Source organism: Lolium perenne, chromosome 5, assembly GCF_019359855.2.
Source record: "Lolium perenne isolate Kyuss_39 chromosome 5, Kyuss_2.0, whole genome shotgun sequence".
NCBI lineage: Eukaryota > Viridiplantae > Streptophyta > Magnoliopsida > Poales > Poaceae > Lolium > Lolium perenne.
In genome coordinates this window covers 245,184,682-245,201,441 of record NC_067248.2, presented here as the reverse complement: position 1 = coordinate 245,201,441, position 16,760 = coordinate 245,184,682, and the positions used below count along the sequence as shown (strand labels likewise).

Here is a 16,760-nt window from a genome sequence, read left to right as displayed (position 1 = left end):
ATATGTCATACTACAGCACCCACTATCACATATCATCGTTTGGATTACAGATATTTAATCTTATATAAATGTTTCACTGCAAATAGCAAAGAACGTATTGGCATTCATGCCTTCACGAGGATCGCATAGTATGTAGCCACACGTGCCAGCATTGAGATCTCCAAGGATAAAGAGAGTAGTGGCAAATGAACGATCTGGATTCAGACGGAACATAGAATGCAGTATCGCATTGCCTTCGCTGAAATTGGATTGAGGCAGCAAGAGTGAGAGGTAAAACACTTCTTCAGTAATTTCGCCGCGCAGCATCCACCAAGAAGATCCCATCTTCATGTCCAGGTCAACAGTTGAAAACTCAATCCCTAAAGACTTTTTTGCAAACTTAACCAGCTCACTCGTAATCAGCAACTTTGAAGCATTGATTCCGAAGAATCATAAAATTAGCTGCTTAGAGATAGAGGGGACAACATAGACACTTTCGAATGGATGACAGAAGCTGGTGGTTTTAAAAAGTTTCTTGACCTGCAGTGACTCAAGCTCGACCATGAAGGGACCGATCCGTGTCTTCAAGAACACCACATTATTGCACTCAGCAAACCCTGAAAACATTAGGAACTGTCTCTCCTCCTCCGAATTCAAAGAAAGTAGCTCGTCTAGTTCAATAGTTTTTTCTAGCCCCCATGAGGCAACACCATCGCAATCGGTCTTTCTCTTCCATAATTGAGCCCTGGCGTCTGGTTCTGACACGAAGAGGAAACCAAGCCCACCACCCTCTGCACGCATAGCCGTGAGGTCAGTATAATCTTCAGATATATACACCGGCAACTCTATCACAGCTAGGCCCTGCCTCTCCAAATTAAACTCAAGGATATGTGAAGAACTAGCGAAATTTCTACTAAGCGGCCAGTAAAGTGAATCCCCAACGAGCACACTGGGCATGCAGACATGGGTGAATTGAACGTCGGCATAAGTCTCGGGTGGAAGCGGTGCTGAGATGGGATTACCCCATACACCGGCCTGTGACGAGTAAACGGAGGCGAGCACTTGTCTATCGTCTTGGAACGCCGCTACCAAGACCACCTGGAAGTCGTGGACCTCGCCGTCAGCAGGAAGCACGGTCCCCTGGATCCTGGTTGTGTTCATGTAGAACACCGTTGGAACGGCAATCCTGTGCTGGTCGTCAGTGACGGGGTCCCACACCAGGACCTGCTTCCGCTGGTAGGCGAGGAATAGTACGAGGCCATGGCGGCATCCGAGGAGCCTCAATCCGTCCCCGTCGTCGAGCTGCAAGGAGAAGCGCCCTGACGGGACACGATTGGGGGCATCCATAATTGGCTGGAAGGAGATTCTGCCGCGATCAGAGTTGAAGAAGCCCAGCAGGGGAGGGTTGCGGCGGTGGTGGCGGCGGAAGCGGCAGATGAAGTGGGGGTCAGTGACGAGGCGGTGCCAGCGCTTGCAGACAACGGATGCGCGCGGGAGGGACGAAGGCTGCGGGGGAAGGCAGAGGAGGATCTCAGAGAGCAGGTCGTCATCTTCCAGCGGCGCCGCCGCCGACGAGCGTGGGAGGCGGCTGAAACTGGTCATGTCGGTCTGCTGACTGGTTCGGGACGTGTGGTGCGGTGGTGTAGTGGTACGAAATTGGGCTGGGGTCGGGAGCCCACAAGGCCTAAACAAGGCTGGACAATACTAAATCCCACGTTGACTGTAAACTGGATCTGGTGCAGTTCTAATTATCCACGACTATTTGTAGGCGAAACCTATTCCCCGCTCATCGGGGGCTGCTTTACACGGATCTGGTCGGTGCCGAGCATGAAGCCGCACACCCCGGCCGTTGTTGGGCCCGGCCCACTATCCCCGACCGGCTGTTTTATTTCGCTGTTGGCTGCGGTGGCTAGCTGGGCCGCGGCCCACTAGAAGGTAACTCTCATTTCGTTTCTTTTTTTTTCTGCTGTTTCTTTTTTATTTTTCGTAATCCGGGTTTTTCCAGAAAAATTTCTATTTTTCACAAACATGAAATTAAAAAAAATCGAATATTTTTAAAAATATAATTTTTTAAAAAATAGAACAGTTCTCAAATTTGAAAGATTTTTAATTTTGAACGATTTTTAAGTTTGAACGATTTTTAAATTTGAAATTTTTTTTATTTTGAACTATTTTTATGTTTGAACGATTTTTTGAATATGAACAAATTTAAAATTTGAACGATTTTCCTATTTGAACATTTTTCGAATTTGAACAATTTACAGATTTGAACAATTTTTAAATTTGAACAAATTTTAGATTTGAACTTTTTAAATTTTTTAAAAAATAAAATAAACAGAAAAGAAACAAAAACAAAAAATAAAGAAACAGAAAAAAAAATAAAAGAAAAAAAAACAGAAAACAGAAAACAGAAATAAACGTGAAATGGGCCGACCAGGCCGGCCCATACCCCGCGCGCGGGGGTGTGCGGCGCGGGGTAACCACCGACCTGGTCGGTGTATAGGAATTGCGCGCTCATAGCGGGCGCTATCTGGAGCTCCGCTCAGAGCGGGATAGGCATGGGCCGGCCCATTAACGAACGCAGAAGTTTTTTCTTCGTTTTTTCTTCAGTTTTTGTTTCCTTCTGGTTTTTTCTTTGGTTTTGCTGGTTTTTTCGTCTCTGTTTCTGTCGTTCGGTTTGTTCTGAACTTTTCAATTTTTGATTTTTTTTGAATTTGAACTTTTTTCGAATTTGAACGATTTTTATGTTTGAACAATTTTTATTTTAAACATTTTCAAATCTGAACATTTTTCTAGTTTGAACTATTTTCATATTTGAACATTTTATAAACTTGAACTTTTTCAAAATTTTAAATTTGAACATTTTTTTATTTTAAACATTTCCAAATCTGAACATTTTTCTAGTTTGAACTATTTTCATATTTGAACATTTTTGAAACTTGAACTTTTTTCAAATTTTGAAAATTTTTCGTTTTTGAAAATTGTTTGCTTTCGAAAATCGTTCGCCTTTGAATATTTTGCCTAGAATTTGTATAGATTTTGAATTTTGTTTCGTTTTGAATTTGTATGGATTTGAAAATCTAGAACTGGGCAACACACGCTATTACGCACGAAGCAGGAAGGGAGAACAGCGACAGAAAAAATGGGCCTGGCCCAGTTTAGATTCTTTTAAGCGGAGCCACGCTCCCTCCCGCATAAAGCGGAGAATAGGCCCTCCCCTATTTGTATCCTTTCAAACCGGCAACTTCAGAAAATCTCATCAACTTTCAAATTGGCATATGCAGAGGTAGAATAAATTGCAATGGTCGCATAACTGTATCAGAACAACACGCACGCGAGGCAGCCGTCACATGTTCGTTGGGAACCCCAAGAGGAAGGTATGATGCGCACAGCAGCAAGTTTTCCCTCAGAAAGAAACCAAGGTTTATCGAACCAGGAGGAGCCAAGAAGCACGTTGAAGGTTGATGGCGGCGGGATGTAGTGCGGCGCAACACCGGGGATTCCGGCGCCAACGTGGAACCTGCACAACACAACCAAAGTACTTTGCCCCAACGAAACAGTGAGGTTGTCAATCTCACCGGCTTGTCAGTAACAAAGGATTAACCGTATTGTGTGGAAGATGATTGTTTGCAGAAAACAAGAAACGATATTGCAAGAGATTGTATTTCAAGAAAGAGAATTGGACTTGGGTCCACAGTTCACTAGAGGTTTATATCGCCTAAGACGAACATCATGTTTGGTGAACAACTTACAGTTTGGCAATGGACAAATAAATAGAGCATGACCATGCACATACATATCATGATGAGTATAGTGAGATTTAATTGTGTATTACGACAAACTAGATAGAACGCCCTACAACGTCATCTATGCCTACAAAGTCCACCTTCAGGTTATCATCCGAACCCCTTCCTGTATTAAGTTTCAAAGCAACAGACAATTGCATTAAGTATGGTGCGTAATGTAATCAACAACTACATCCTTAGACATAGCATCAATGTTTTATCCCTAGTGGCAACAGCACAACACAACCTTAGAATTTTCTCACATCGTCCCGGTGTCAATGCAGGCATGAACCCACTATCGAGCATAAGTACTCCCTCTTGGAGTTACAAGCATCTACTTGGCCAGAGCATCTACTAGTAACGGAAAGAATGCAAGATCATAAACAACACGTAGATATAACTTTGATAATCAACATAACAAGTATTCTCTATTCATCGGATCCCAACAAACGCAACATATAGAATTACGAGATAGATGATCTTGATCATGTTAGGCAGCTCACAAGATCCGACAATGATAGCACAATGGGGATAAGACAACCATCTAGCTACTGCTATGGAACCATAGTCCAGGGGTAGACTACTCACACATCACACCGGAGGCGACCATGGCGGTGTAGAGTCCTCCGGAGATGATTCCCCTCTCCCGGCAGGGTGCCGGAGGAGATCTCCGTAATCCCCGAGATGGGATTGGCGGCGGCGGCGTCTCGATGGGTTTTACGTATCGTGGCTCTCGGTGCATCGGGGGTTTCGTCACGGAGGCTTTAAGTAGGCGAAGGAGCAAGTCAGAGGCGGCACGGGGGCCAAACCACGGTGCCGGCGCGGCCAGGGTGGGGCCGCGCCGCCCTAGGGTTTGGCCACCCCGTGGCCCTCTTCGTTTCATCTTCGGACTTCCAAGCTTCGTGGAAAAATAGGCCCCGGGCTTTGATTTCGTCCAATTCCGAGAATATTTCCTTACTAGGATTTCTGAAACCAAAAACAGCAGAAAACAAGAATCGGCACTTCGGCATCTTGTTAATAGGTTAGTTCCAGAAAATGCACGAATATGACATAAAGTGTGCATAAAACATGTAGATAACATCAATAATGTGGCATGGAACATAAGAAATTATCGATACGTCGGACACGTATCAGCATCCCCAAGCTTAGTTCTGCTCGTCCCGAGCAGGTAAAACGATCACACGAGATAATTTCTGGAGTGACATGCCATCATAATCTTGATCATACTATTTGTAAAGCATATGTAGTGAATGCAGCGATCAAAACAATGTATATGACATGAGTAAACAAGTGAATCATATAGCAAAGACTTTTCATGAATAGCACTTCAAGACAAGCATCAATAAGTCTTGCATAAGAGTTAACTCATAAGGCAATAATTCAAAGTAAAGGTATTGAAGCAACACAAAAGAAGATTAAGTTTCAGCGGTTGCTTTCAACTTGTAACATGTATATCTCATGGATATTGTCAACATAGAGTAATATAATAAGTGCAATAAGCAAGTATGTAGGAATCAATGCACAGTTCACACAAGTGTTTGCTTCTTGAGGTGGAGAGAAATAGGTGAACTGACTCAACATTTAAAGTAAAAGAATGGTCCTCCATAGAGGAAAAGCATCGATTGCTATATTTGTGCTAGAGCTTTGATTTTGAAAACATGAAACAATTTTGTCAACGGTAGTAATAAAGCATATGCATCATGTAAATTATATCTTATAAGTTGCAAGCCTCATGCATAGTGTACTAATAGTGCCCGCACCTTGTCCTAATTAGCTTGGACTACCGGATCATCACAATGCACTGTTTTAACCAAGTGTCACAAAGGGGTACCTCTATGCACTTTGTACAAAGGTCTAAGGAGAAAGCTCGCATTGGATTTCTCGCTATTGATTATTCTTCAACTTAGACATCCATACCGGGACAACATAGACAACAGATAATGGACTCCTCTTTTATGCATAAGCATGTAACAACAATTAATAATTTTCTCATTTGAGATTGAGGATATATGTCCAAAACTGAAACTTCCACCATGGATCATGGCTTTAGTTAGCGGCCCAATGTTCTTCTCTAACAATATGCATGCTTAACCATAGGGTGGTAGATCTCTCTTACTTCAGACAAGACGGACATGCATAGCAACTCACATGAAATTCAACAATGAATAGTTGATGGCGTCCCCAGTGAACATGGTTATCGCACAACAAGCAACTTAATAAGAGATAAAGTGCATAATTACATATTCAATACCACAATAGTTTTTAAGCTATTTGTCCCATGAGCTATATATTGCAAAGGTGAATGATGGAATTTTAAAGGTAGCACTCAAGCAATTTACTTTGGAATGGCGAAAAATACCATGTAGTAGGTAGGTATGGTGGACACAAATGGCATAGTGGTTGGCTCAAGTATTTTGGATGCATGAGAAGTATTCCCTCTCGATACAAGGTTTAGGCTAGCAACAGCAAAACTCACATAAAAGACATATTGAAAACATTATAAGACTCTACACCGTCTTCCTTGTTGTTCAAACTCAATACTAGAAATTATCTAGACCTTAGAGAAACCAAATATGCAAACCAAATTTTAGCATGCTCTATGTATTTCTTCATTAATGGGTGCAAAGCATATGATGCAAGAGCTTAATCATGAGCACAACAATTGCCAAGTATCACATTACCCAAGACATTAATAGCAATTACTACATGTATCATTTTCCAATTCCAACCATATAACAATTTAACGAAGGAGAAACTTCACCATGAATACTATGAGTAGAAACCAAGGACATACTTGTCCATATGCTACAGCGGAGCGTGTCTCTCTCCCATAAAGTGAATGCTAGGATCCATTTTATTCAAACAAAACAAAAAACAAAAACAAACCGACGCTCCAAGAAAAAGCACATAAGATGTGATGGAATAAAAATATAGTTTCAGGGGAGGAACCTGATAATGTTGTCGATGAAGAAGGGGATGCCTTGGGCATCCCCAAGCTTAGACGCTTGAGTCTTCTTAATATATGCAGGGGTGCACCACCGGGGCATCCCCAAGCTTAGAGCTTTCACTCTCCTTGATCATGTTGCATCATACTCCTCTCTTGATCCTTGAAAACTTCCTCCACACCAAACTCGAAACAACTCATTAGAGGGTTAGTGCACAATATAAATTGACATATTCAGAGGTGACACAATCATTCTTAACACTTCTGGACATTGCATAATGCTACTGGACATTAGTGGATCAAAGAAATTCATCCAACATAGCAAAAGAGGCAATGCGAAATAAAAGGCAGAATCTGTTAAAACAGAACAGTTCATATTGACGAATTTTAAAATGGCACCAGACTTGCTCAAATGAAAATGCTCAAATTGAATGAAAGTTGCGTACATATCTGGGGATCATGCACGTAAATTGGCTTAATTTTCTGAGCTACCTACAGGGAGGTAGACCCAGATTCGTGACAGCAAAGAAATCTGGAACTGTGCAGTAATCCAAATCTAGTACTTACTTTTCTATCAAAGACTTTACTTGGCACAACAAAACACAAAACTAAGATAAGGAGAGGTTGCTACAGTAGTAAACAACTTCCAAGACACAAAATAAAAACAAAGTACTGTAGGTAAAAACATGGGTTGTCTCCCATAAGCGCTTTTCTTTAACGCCTTTCAGCTAGGCGCAGAAAGTGTGTATCAAGTATTATCAAGAGACGAAGTGTCAACATCATAATTTGTTCTCATAATGGAATCAAAAGGTACCTTCATTCTCTTTCTAGGGAAGTGTTCCATACCTTTCTTGAGAGGAAATTGATATTTTATATTACCTTCCTTCATATCAATGATAGCACCAACAGTTCGAAGAAAAGGTCTTCCCAATATAATGGGACAAGATGCATTGCATTCAATATCCAAGACAACAAAATCAACGGGAACAAGGTTGTTGTTAACGGTAATGTGAACATTATCAACTTTCCCCAAAGGTTTCTTTGTAGAATGATCAGCAAGATTAACATCCAAATAACAATTTTTCAGCGGTGGCAAGTCAAGCATATTATAAATTTTCTTAGGCATAACAGAATTACTTGCACCAAGATCACATAAAGCATTACAATAAAAATCTTTAACCTTCATCTTAATGATGGGCTCCCAACCATCCTCTAGCTTTTTAGGAATAGAGGCTTTGCGCTCTAGTTTCTCTTCTCTAGCTTTAATGAGAGCATTTGTAATATGATGTGTGAAAGCCAAATTTATAGCACTAGCATTAGGACTTTTAGCAAGTTTTTGCAAGAACTTTATAACTTCAGAGATGTGGCAATCATCAAAATTCAAACCATTATAATCTAAAGCAATGGGATCATCATCTCCAATGTTGGAAAAAATTTCAGCAGCTTTATCACAGGCAGTTTCAGCAGTTTTAGCAGTTTCAGGCAGTTTTTCGCGCTTTGTATTAGAAGTGGAAACATTGCTAACACAAATTCTTTTATTAGTATTAGTAGGAGGTGCAGCAACATGTGTAGCATTAGCATTACAAGTGGTGGTAATAGTCCAAACTTTAGCTATATTCTTCTCTTTAGCTAGTTTTTCATTTTCTTCTCTATCCCACCTAGCACGCAGTTCAGCCATTAATCTTATATTCTCATTAATTCTAACTTGGATGGCATTTGCTATAGTAACAATCTTATTATGATGATTCTCATTAGGCATAACTTTCGATTTCAAAAGATCAACATCAGCAGCAAGACTATCGACTTTAGAAGCAAGTATATCAATTTTCCCAAGCTTTTCTTCAACAGATTTGTTAAAAGCAGTTTGTGTACTAATAAATTCTTTAAGCATGGCTTCAAGTCCAGGGGGTGTGTTCCTATTATTGTTGTAAGAATTCCCATAAGAATTACCATAGCCGTTGCCATTATTATGAGGATATGGCCTATAGTTGTTACTAGAATTGTTAGGTAAGCATTGTTGTTGAAATTATTATTTTTAATGAAGTTTACATCAACATGTTCTTCTTGTGCAACCAATGAAGCTAATGGAACATTATTAGGATCAATATTAGTCCTATCATTCACAAGCATAGACATAATAGCATCAATCTTATCACTCAAGGAAGAGGTTTCTTCGACAGAATTTACCTTCTTACCTTGTGGAGCTCTTTCCGTGTGCCATTCAGAGTAGTTGATCATCATATTATCAAGAAGCTTTGTTGCTTCACCAAGAGTGATGGACATAAAGGTACCTCCAGCAGCTGAATCCAATAAATTCCGTGAAGAAAAATTTAGTCCTGCATAGAAGGTTTGGATGATCATCCAAGTAGTCAGTCCATGGGTTGGGCAATTTTTAACCAGAGATTTCATTCTTTCCCAAGCTTGAGCAACATGTTCAGTATCTAATTGTTTAAAATTCATTATGCTACTCCTCAAAGATATAATTTTAGCAGGGGGATAATATCTACCAATAAAAGCATCCTTGCATTTAGTCCATGAATCAATACTATTCTTAGGCAGAGATAGCAACCAATCTTTAGCTCTTCCTCTTAATGAGAAAGGGAACAATTTTAGTTTAATAATATCACCATCTACATCTTTATATTTTTGCATTTCACATAGTTCAACAAAATTATTAAGATGGGCAGCAGCATCATCAGAACTAACACCAGAAAATTGCTCTCGCATAACAAGATTCGATAAAGCGGTGTTTAATTTCAAAGAATTCTGCTGTAGTAGCAGGTGGAGCAATAGGTGTGCATAAGAAATCATTATTATTTGTGGTTGTGAAGTCACACAACTTAGTATTTTCAGCGTTGGCCATTTTAGCAACAGTAAATAAAACAAACTAGATAAGGTAAATGCAAGTAACTAATTTTTTTTGTGTTTTTGATATAGCAAACAAGATAGCAAATAAATTAAAACTAGCAACTAATTTTTTTTTGTATTTTGATTTAGTGCAGCAAACAAAGTAGTAAATAAAACTAAGCAAGACAAAAACAAAGTAAAGAGATTGAGAAGTGGAGACTCCCCTTGCAGCGTGTCTTGATCTCCCGGCAACGGCGCCTTAAAAGAGCTTGATGGCGTGTAACTCACACGTTCGTTGGGAACCCCAAGAGGAAGGTATGATGCGCACAGCAGCAAGTTTTCCCTCAGAAAGAAACCAAGGTTTATCGAACCAGGAGGAGCCAAGAAGCACGTTGAAGGTTGATGGCGGCGGGATGTAGTGCGGCGCAACACCAGGGATTCCGGCGCCAACGTGGAACCTGCACAACACAACCAAAGTACTTTGCCCCAACGAAACAGTGAGGTTGTCAATCTCACCAGCTTGCTGTAACAAAGGATTAACCGTATTGTGTGGAAGATGATTGTTTGCGAAAACAAGAGAACAAAGATTGCAGATTGTATTTCAGTAAAGAGAATTGGACCGGGGTCCACAGTTCACTAGAGGTGTCTCTCCCATAAGACGAACAGCATGTTGGGTGAACAAATTACAGTTGGGCAATTGACAAATAAAGAGAGCATGACCATGCACATACATATCATGATGAGTATAGTGAGATTTAATTGGGCATTACGACAAAGTACATAGACCGCCATCCAACCGCATCTATGCCTAAAAAGTCCACCTTCAAAGTTATCATCCGAACCCCTTCCAGTATTAAGTTGCAAAGCAACAGACAATTGCATTAAGTATGGTGCGTAATGTAATCAACAACTACATCCTTAGACATAGCATCAATGTTTTATCCCTAGTGGCAACAGCACAACACAACCTTAGAATTTTCTCTGTCCTTGTCCCGGTGTCAATGCGAGGCATGAACCCATTATCGAGCATAAGTACTCCCTCTTGGAGTTACAAGCATCTACTTGGCCAGAGCATCTACTAGTAACGGAAAGCATGCAAGATCATAAACAACACGTAGATATAACTTTGATAATCAACATAACAAGTATTCCCTATTCATCGGATCCCAACAAACGCAACATATAGAATTACAGATAGATGATCTTGATCATGTTAGGCAGCTCACAAGATCCGATAATGATAGCACAATGGGGAGAAGACAACCATCTAGCTACTGCTATGGACCCATAGTCCAGGGGTAGACTACTCACACATCACACCGGAGGCGACCATGGCGGTGTAGAGTCCTCCGGGAGATGATTCCCCTCTCCGGCAGGGTGCCGGAGGAGATCTCCAGAATCCCCCGAGAGGGGAGTGGCGGCGGCGGCGTCTCGAAGGTTTTCCGTATCGTGGCTCTCGTCTTGGGGTTTGGTCATGGAGGCTTTTAGTAGGCGGTAGGCCAAGTCGGAGGCGGCACGGGGGCCCAAACCACGGGCCGGCGCGGCCGAGGTGGGGCCGCGCCGCCTAGGGTTTGGCCACCCCGTGGCCCCACTTCGTTTCATCTACGGACATCTGGAAGCTTCGTGGAAAAATATGCCCCTGGGATTTGATTTCGTCCAATTCCGAGAATATTTCATTACAAGGATTTCACAAACCCAAAACAGCAGAAACAAAGAATCGCACTTCGGCATCTTGTTAATAGGTTAGTTCCAGAAAATACACGAATATGACATAAAGTGTGCATAAAACATGTAGATAACATCAATAATGTGGCATGGAACATAAGAAATTATCGATACGTCGGAGACGTATCAAGATCTTCTTCCCGGCGTCAATGGTGGTGTTGAACGATCACAATTTTCTAGGTATGGGCTTCAGATCTTGCTTCACCAGATCGATTTTGGATCTTTTATCGTTGTTGCCGCGAGGAGGATTATCCTCGCAGTTTTTGTCCCCGCTGCTACGTCCTCGACAATGGTGATTCATACTCTCGGCTCTCCATCGACGATGACAAAGCTAGTCGGTTGTTATTCCCTGACATACTGGTGTTGGTACTCTTGCCGATGTTGAATGACTGCTTTAATGGTTGCGCACGCAGCCTTGGCATTGCGGCTCAAAAAATTATGGGAGAACTTTCGTCGGTATCTACAGGTCTATGGTTCGTTCTTTGGCTGCATTCAGAAGAATATAAGATTGTGTTCTGGAAGAATAAAAGAATTTGAAGAACTCGAAGATGTGTTACTATCTTTTATACTTTATTTTGTAATCGTTGGAGTCCGTTCATATTTCTCTACCATGTACTATTTATTACTATGAATATATGTGCTATTGATTGTCAAAAAAAATGCAACCATTTGTATCCTGCGCAATTTGGGTGCAACCATTTGATTTCTTGTGCAGGATTGGTCATCTGTTATGATGATTCCTTTTGCATGTGAGACTATCATAGTCTATGCATCGTTGTGGATATTTCCGACATATATTCTTAAAAATCACAAGTCCGAACTCCGAAAGGCGAAAGCCCAAAGGTTGTGCATATGAGGGTGGGTGCAGCATAAATGAATGGTTTGCACGTTGTTGGTTTCCCTCTGTTCAAAAAAGAAAAGGGGGAAGATGGAAAAGCAGCTCAACACTTGCACTACTCCACCTTGTTTCAAAATCTAGTTTGGCTGGTTTTCCAAATGTACTGCAATTTAAAGGAGATCAGAAACAAAACAAAACAAAAATTTGAAGGCAACTAGGAACTATGCCTGAATACTCAGCTTGTTTCAAAATCTAGTTTCAAAAATTTGAAGGCACTACTCCACCTTGTTTCAAAATCTAGTTTGGCTGGTTTTCCAAATGTACTGCAATTTAAAGGAGATCAGAAACAAAACAAAACAAAAATTTGAAGGCAACTAGGAAGAACTATGCCTGAATACTCAGCTTGCTAGCTATCTTCAGTTCGTTTTTAGGAATAAATCTGGCAGAATATGACTTTACATATATATTTTGCAACATACAGGAGTCCACGACTGCTCATGATATGCAAAAATAATTGTAAGAATGTACGCTTATAAACGACATAATGAAATCAGCTGCGCTTTTGCTCACTGAATCAGGCAGAGAGATTATCTGACAGATGTTGCAGTGCAAAAATGTAGCTATTCATCAGGTACATGACGGTTAAAAAAACAATACATGTAGTGGAGATTGCTGTAATATGTGTGTATAAGATTCACAAGGCTGTCTCATCAACCCCGTATGTATAATCCATATCCATTTGACATGTCACAGAACTAACACGAAACGACCTGAAGAACTGAAAAAGAGATGGGGAGCGAACCGGCACGAACTGCAGGTTGGTTCAGAGAAACCATGGTTTCACAACCCGATGCTCTCTACCCCACACAAACGAAAACTTGGGCGCAGCATTTGGAAATGAAAAGGAAATGCAAAGCCTAGTTATGAATTCAGAACTAGAGCCCTTTCTTCTTTATTCAGTCCCAGCAGATGTAACTCCTTGGCCGATCAGCAATCGGCATTGTCGTCCAGCTCTGCAAGCGCCACCCTGTTGCCATCGTTGGTGGCGATGGTCAGCTTCTTCCCTTCCTGCATCAGATACAGACCAGTCAGGAAAATGCAGTGACCAATTACACTATGAGAAATCATTGGAGGTATGCAATATTAGTGTTCAACAGTGGTTTGAAATTACCTTGGCAGCAATCAGGCTCTCCTTGTAAGCGCTTTTCAGCTTCCTTAGGCTCATTTCCTTCCCAACTTTCAGCTGCGTCTTCTCCTTTGCGCACTCTTCTTTCTTCTCGGTGATGACGACCTTATCCAGGGACTCAACAGTGGTGTCAACGTGTTGAGAAACCACATCCCCCTCGCTGGATACTTCTGTCTCTTCAGTAATGACAGATTCGACGGTCTTGGCTGCAGATGGGGTAGCAGCAGCAGCATCGATTCCCTTCAGCGCCACAGGAGAGCTGTCCCTTTCAGTTTCACCATCAATGAAATTCAAGACATCGTCAAACTCTGATGACAGATCACCGCTGAAATCATCTTCATCTCCAGAAAGTGAGTCGCTCTCCTCAACTTCATCTGTCTCTTCGCCTGTCCCAGACATCTTGAGCTGCTCCTCCTCTTCATCTGAATCAAAGTTCACGTCAATGGAGCCGCTCACCTCAATGGTATCATCACTCTCTTCATCCACTGTCTGGTCAGCCTTCAGCATATCCTCCTCCTCCTCTTCATCGAGGTCATCCACCTCGCTACTCTCCTCACTGAGGTCAGCTCCCTCGCTGCTCTCTCCATCTTGATCATATTCATCAGCACTCTCATCGTCCGTCAGATCAGCCTGTGGCACCTCATCAACAGCGACTTCCATCTCAGTCGCAGCAGCTGGGTCCATCTTGTTAGGTGCAGCAGCAACCTCAATGGTCCCATCACTCTCTTCATCAATTGTCCGGCCAGCCTTCAGCATATCCTCCTCATCTTGATCAAGATCATCCACCACACTGCTCTGCTCGGTGAGGTCAGCTTCATCTTGATCGAGATCATCCACCTCACTGTTCTGCTCGGTGAGGTCAGCTTCATCTTGATGGAGATCATCCACCTCGCTGCTCTGCTTGGTGAGGTCAGCTTCCTCGCTGCTCTGTCCAACAAGAATATATTCCTCAGGACTCTCATCAACAGCGATTTCTTTCTCAGACATAGCAGCTGTGACAATCTTGTTAGGTGCAGCAGCAGCCTCAACGGTGGAATTGAAGGCATCTTCCTCAATGGCTTCTCCTAGCACTTCAACAGCAGCATCTTCTTTACCTTCACTGGCATTGTTGATCTCAGCAACAGCTATTTCCTTCTCAGTCATAGCAGCTGTGGCAGGTGAAGCAGCAGCCTCAATGGTGGAATTGAAGGCATGTTCCTCGACGGCTTCTCCAAGCACTTCAACAGCAGCATCTTCTTTATCTTCACTGGCATTGTTGATCCCATCAGCTATCCCCCGCACAGGTGACCAATTGCTAAGACCTTCACGAGCTTCAGTCGAGCTATTTGCAACGTTGTTCATGTCTGGTTCAGGTGCCACCTTGGAAAGGACACCTAAGATTGGTGAATCCTCCATGGCTGACAAGGGAGCAGACTTCTCAGGATTGACAAGCTTCTCTTCTTCCTCAATTGCAGCAGCTCCTGTTTCATCATGGTTAGAAGTTAGCAAATTGAATCATCAACAGATAAAAGTCAAAGTGAACTTCAGATAAAGCATGGATGAATTCAGAATGCTGCAATTCAGTCCTAGTTGCTACAGATAAGAGCACGGAAGACATGTATAATTTAGAAAGCCACAACTTAGAGTCTTAATCCGTACCAAAAAAGCAAGGAACACAAGGATGAATTCAGAATGCCACAATTCCATCCTAATTGCTACAGATGAGGGCACGGAAGACATGTATAATTTAGAAAGCCGCAACTCGGAGTCTTAATCAGTACCAATAAAGCAAGGAACACGTGGATGAATTTCAGAATGCCACAATTCACTTCTAATTGCTACAGATGAGAGTGAGAAACACATGTACAACTCAGAAAGCCACAACTCGTCTTAATCCGTACATATAAAACAAGGAACAAGCAACTGAATCTTAATTTTGACATGCCACAACCTAGAGACTTAATCAGTACAGAAATTGTCTATGCTTGGCAGACTCTTATAGTTTTTGAGTCATTATGCATTTATGCTTATGGTTTACTGCTCAGAGAAATTCCACACATGAGTCTAGGGGAAAAAAAGCATTCGAGTCAGTGACAAATCTTACCTTCCCCTTCCTGCTCTGGTTCATCTCCTTTGCTAGTTTCTTCTTCCGGAAGCTTCGTAACTTCCTCCTCCTCAGGGTCCTCACATTTCTCGTCAGAAGTAACACCTGCACGATCACAAAACTCGCATCAGAACTGCACCGCCCCTGGCAATCGAACAGCCAAGCAAATTATTAAGAGGGGGAAAAGCAAATAACTCTCACCCTTGGTCCCCGCCGCATCCTCCTCTTCCTGGTCAAAATCAATCGCGACCTTCCGAATCGCGGTCTTCCTCGTCGATCGCTTCGCAGTGGACACCACGACCTCCTCCACCGGCGCCGTGGCCTTGCGGACCGTCGACCTCTGGCTCCTCCGCAGGGTGCCAGCCGCCGGAGTCGGGAGCGGCGCGGGCGTGGCCCGCGGGCGGCGGCTGGTGCTGCGCAGGGCCACGCCGGGGGTCCGCACGATCTCCCTGAAGAGGTCCCGCTTCGTCTCGTCCTCCTCTCCCTCGGCGTCCATCCTGATGGCCTCCGGAGACTTGACGGACACGCGGCGGCCGCGCGGGAGCGGGCTCCCTTGCTGCTGCTGCTGGTCCGACGACGCCGCCGTCCTCAGGACGGACTTCACCGCCGACTTGCCGGGGGTCGGGAGGCAGAGCGTGGTGCCGATCTGGTCGATCCCGTCCACCTGACCCGCGACAAGCGAAAACCCGCATCAAACAACGATCCCCAAATAAATCATCGCCAGCCGGAATCGCGATTCGTATACCACAAGGGAATCGGGGAGGACGCGTTGCTTACGGAGGGGAGGGAGTGGAGGGCGTCGACCATGGCGAGGTTGGTCATGTTGGCGCGGACGCCGTTGAGCTTGCAGAGCGCCTGGAGCTCGCGGCGCGAGAGGGTGTTCAGGTCCACCATGGCCGCCGCCTCTGCAACCGCCTCCATCTCTCCTTCCTACCTTCGACTGGTGATGTGGCGCGGCGGGTTTGGTGGTGGCGAAATGCTGAGATGCGGCGGCGCAATCGGGGGCGCGAGGGCTTATATGGGTGGGGGGATTGATATGACCGTTGGGGCGCGCCCGCCTAGGGTTTGGGCACGCGTACTCTTCTTTCTTTTTTCTGAAATTTTGAAATGGGAGGCCAGAAGGGACCAGATCGAGGTCGGCCTACGCTGTTACAGCTGGGCATAGGCAGCTGGCCCCGCCTGGCCCGGACGACCCCACCCGATCCAGCCCAATTTTTTTTGGGTCGGGTCGGGCCGGACTTGGGCCTGACTTTTTAGCCCGAACAGGCCGGGCTCGGGCTTGCAGTTTTCACGATTTAGGTAAGGTTTAGGTTGGGCTTCTTGGGTTGGGCCGGTCTTTGCATGTTCGTGTCAGGTTTAGGCTCGATTAAAAG

At 43.5% G+C, this 16,760-nt stretch overlaps 2 protein-coding genes across 2 annotated transcripts; both read right to left on the bottom strand.

Moving 5' to 3' along the window:
* Positions 1 to 390: 390 nt before the first annotated feature.
* Positions 391 to 12,755, bottom strand: LOC127298327 (uncharacterized). Its single transcript, XM_051328216.2, has 3 exons — positions 12,715 to 12,755; positions 4,456 to 4,470; positions 391 to 1,561 (listed from the first exon to the last, which is right to left on the bottom strand). The coding sequence occupies exons 1-3, from the start codon at positions 12,753 to 12,755 to the stop codon at positions 430 to 432; spliced, it is 1,188 nt and encodes a 395-aa protein (XP_051184176.2). The 3' UTR covers positions 391 to 429.
* LOC127302518 (uncharacterized) lies at positions 12,755 to 16,313 on the bottom strand. Its single transcript, XM_051332980.2, has 5 exons — positions 16,165 to 16,313; positions 15,589 to 16,051; positions 15,388 to 15,492; positions 13,290 to 14,764; positions 12,755 to 13,186 (listed from the first exon to the last, which is right to left on the bottom strand). Exons 1-5 carry the CDS (start codon positions 16,306 to 16,308, stop codon positions 13,106 to 13,108), a joined length of 2,268 nt encoding a protein of 755 aa, XP_051188940.1. The 5' UTR covers positions 16,309 to 16,313; the 3' UTR covers positions 12,755 to 13,105.
* Between the last annotated feature and the right edge of the window lie 447 nt (positions 16,314 to 16,760).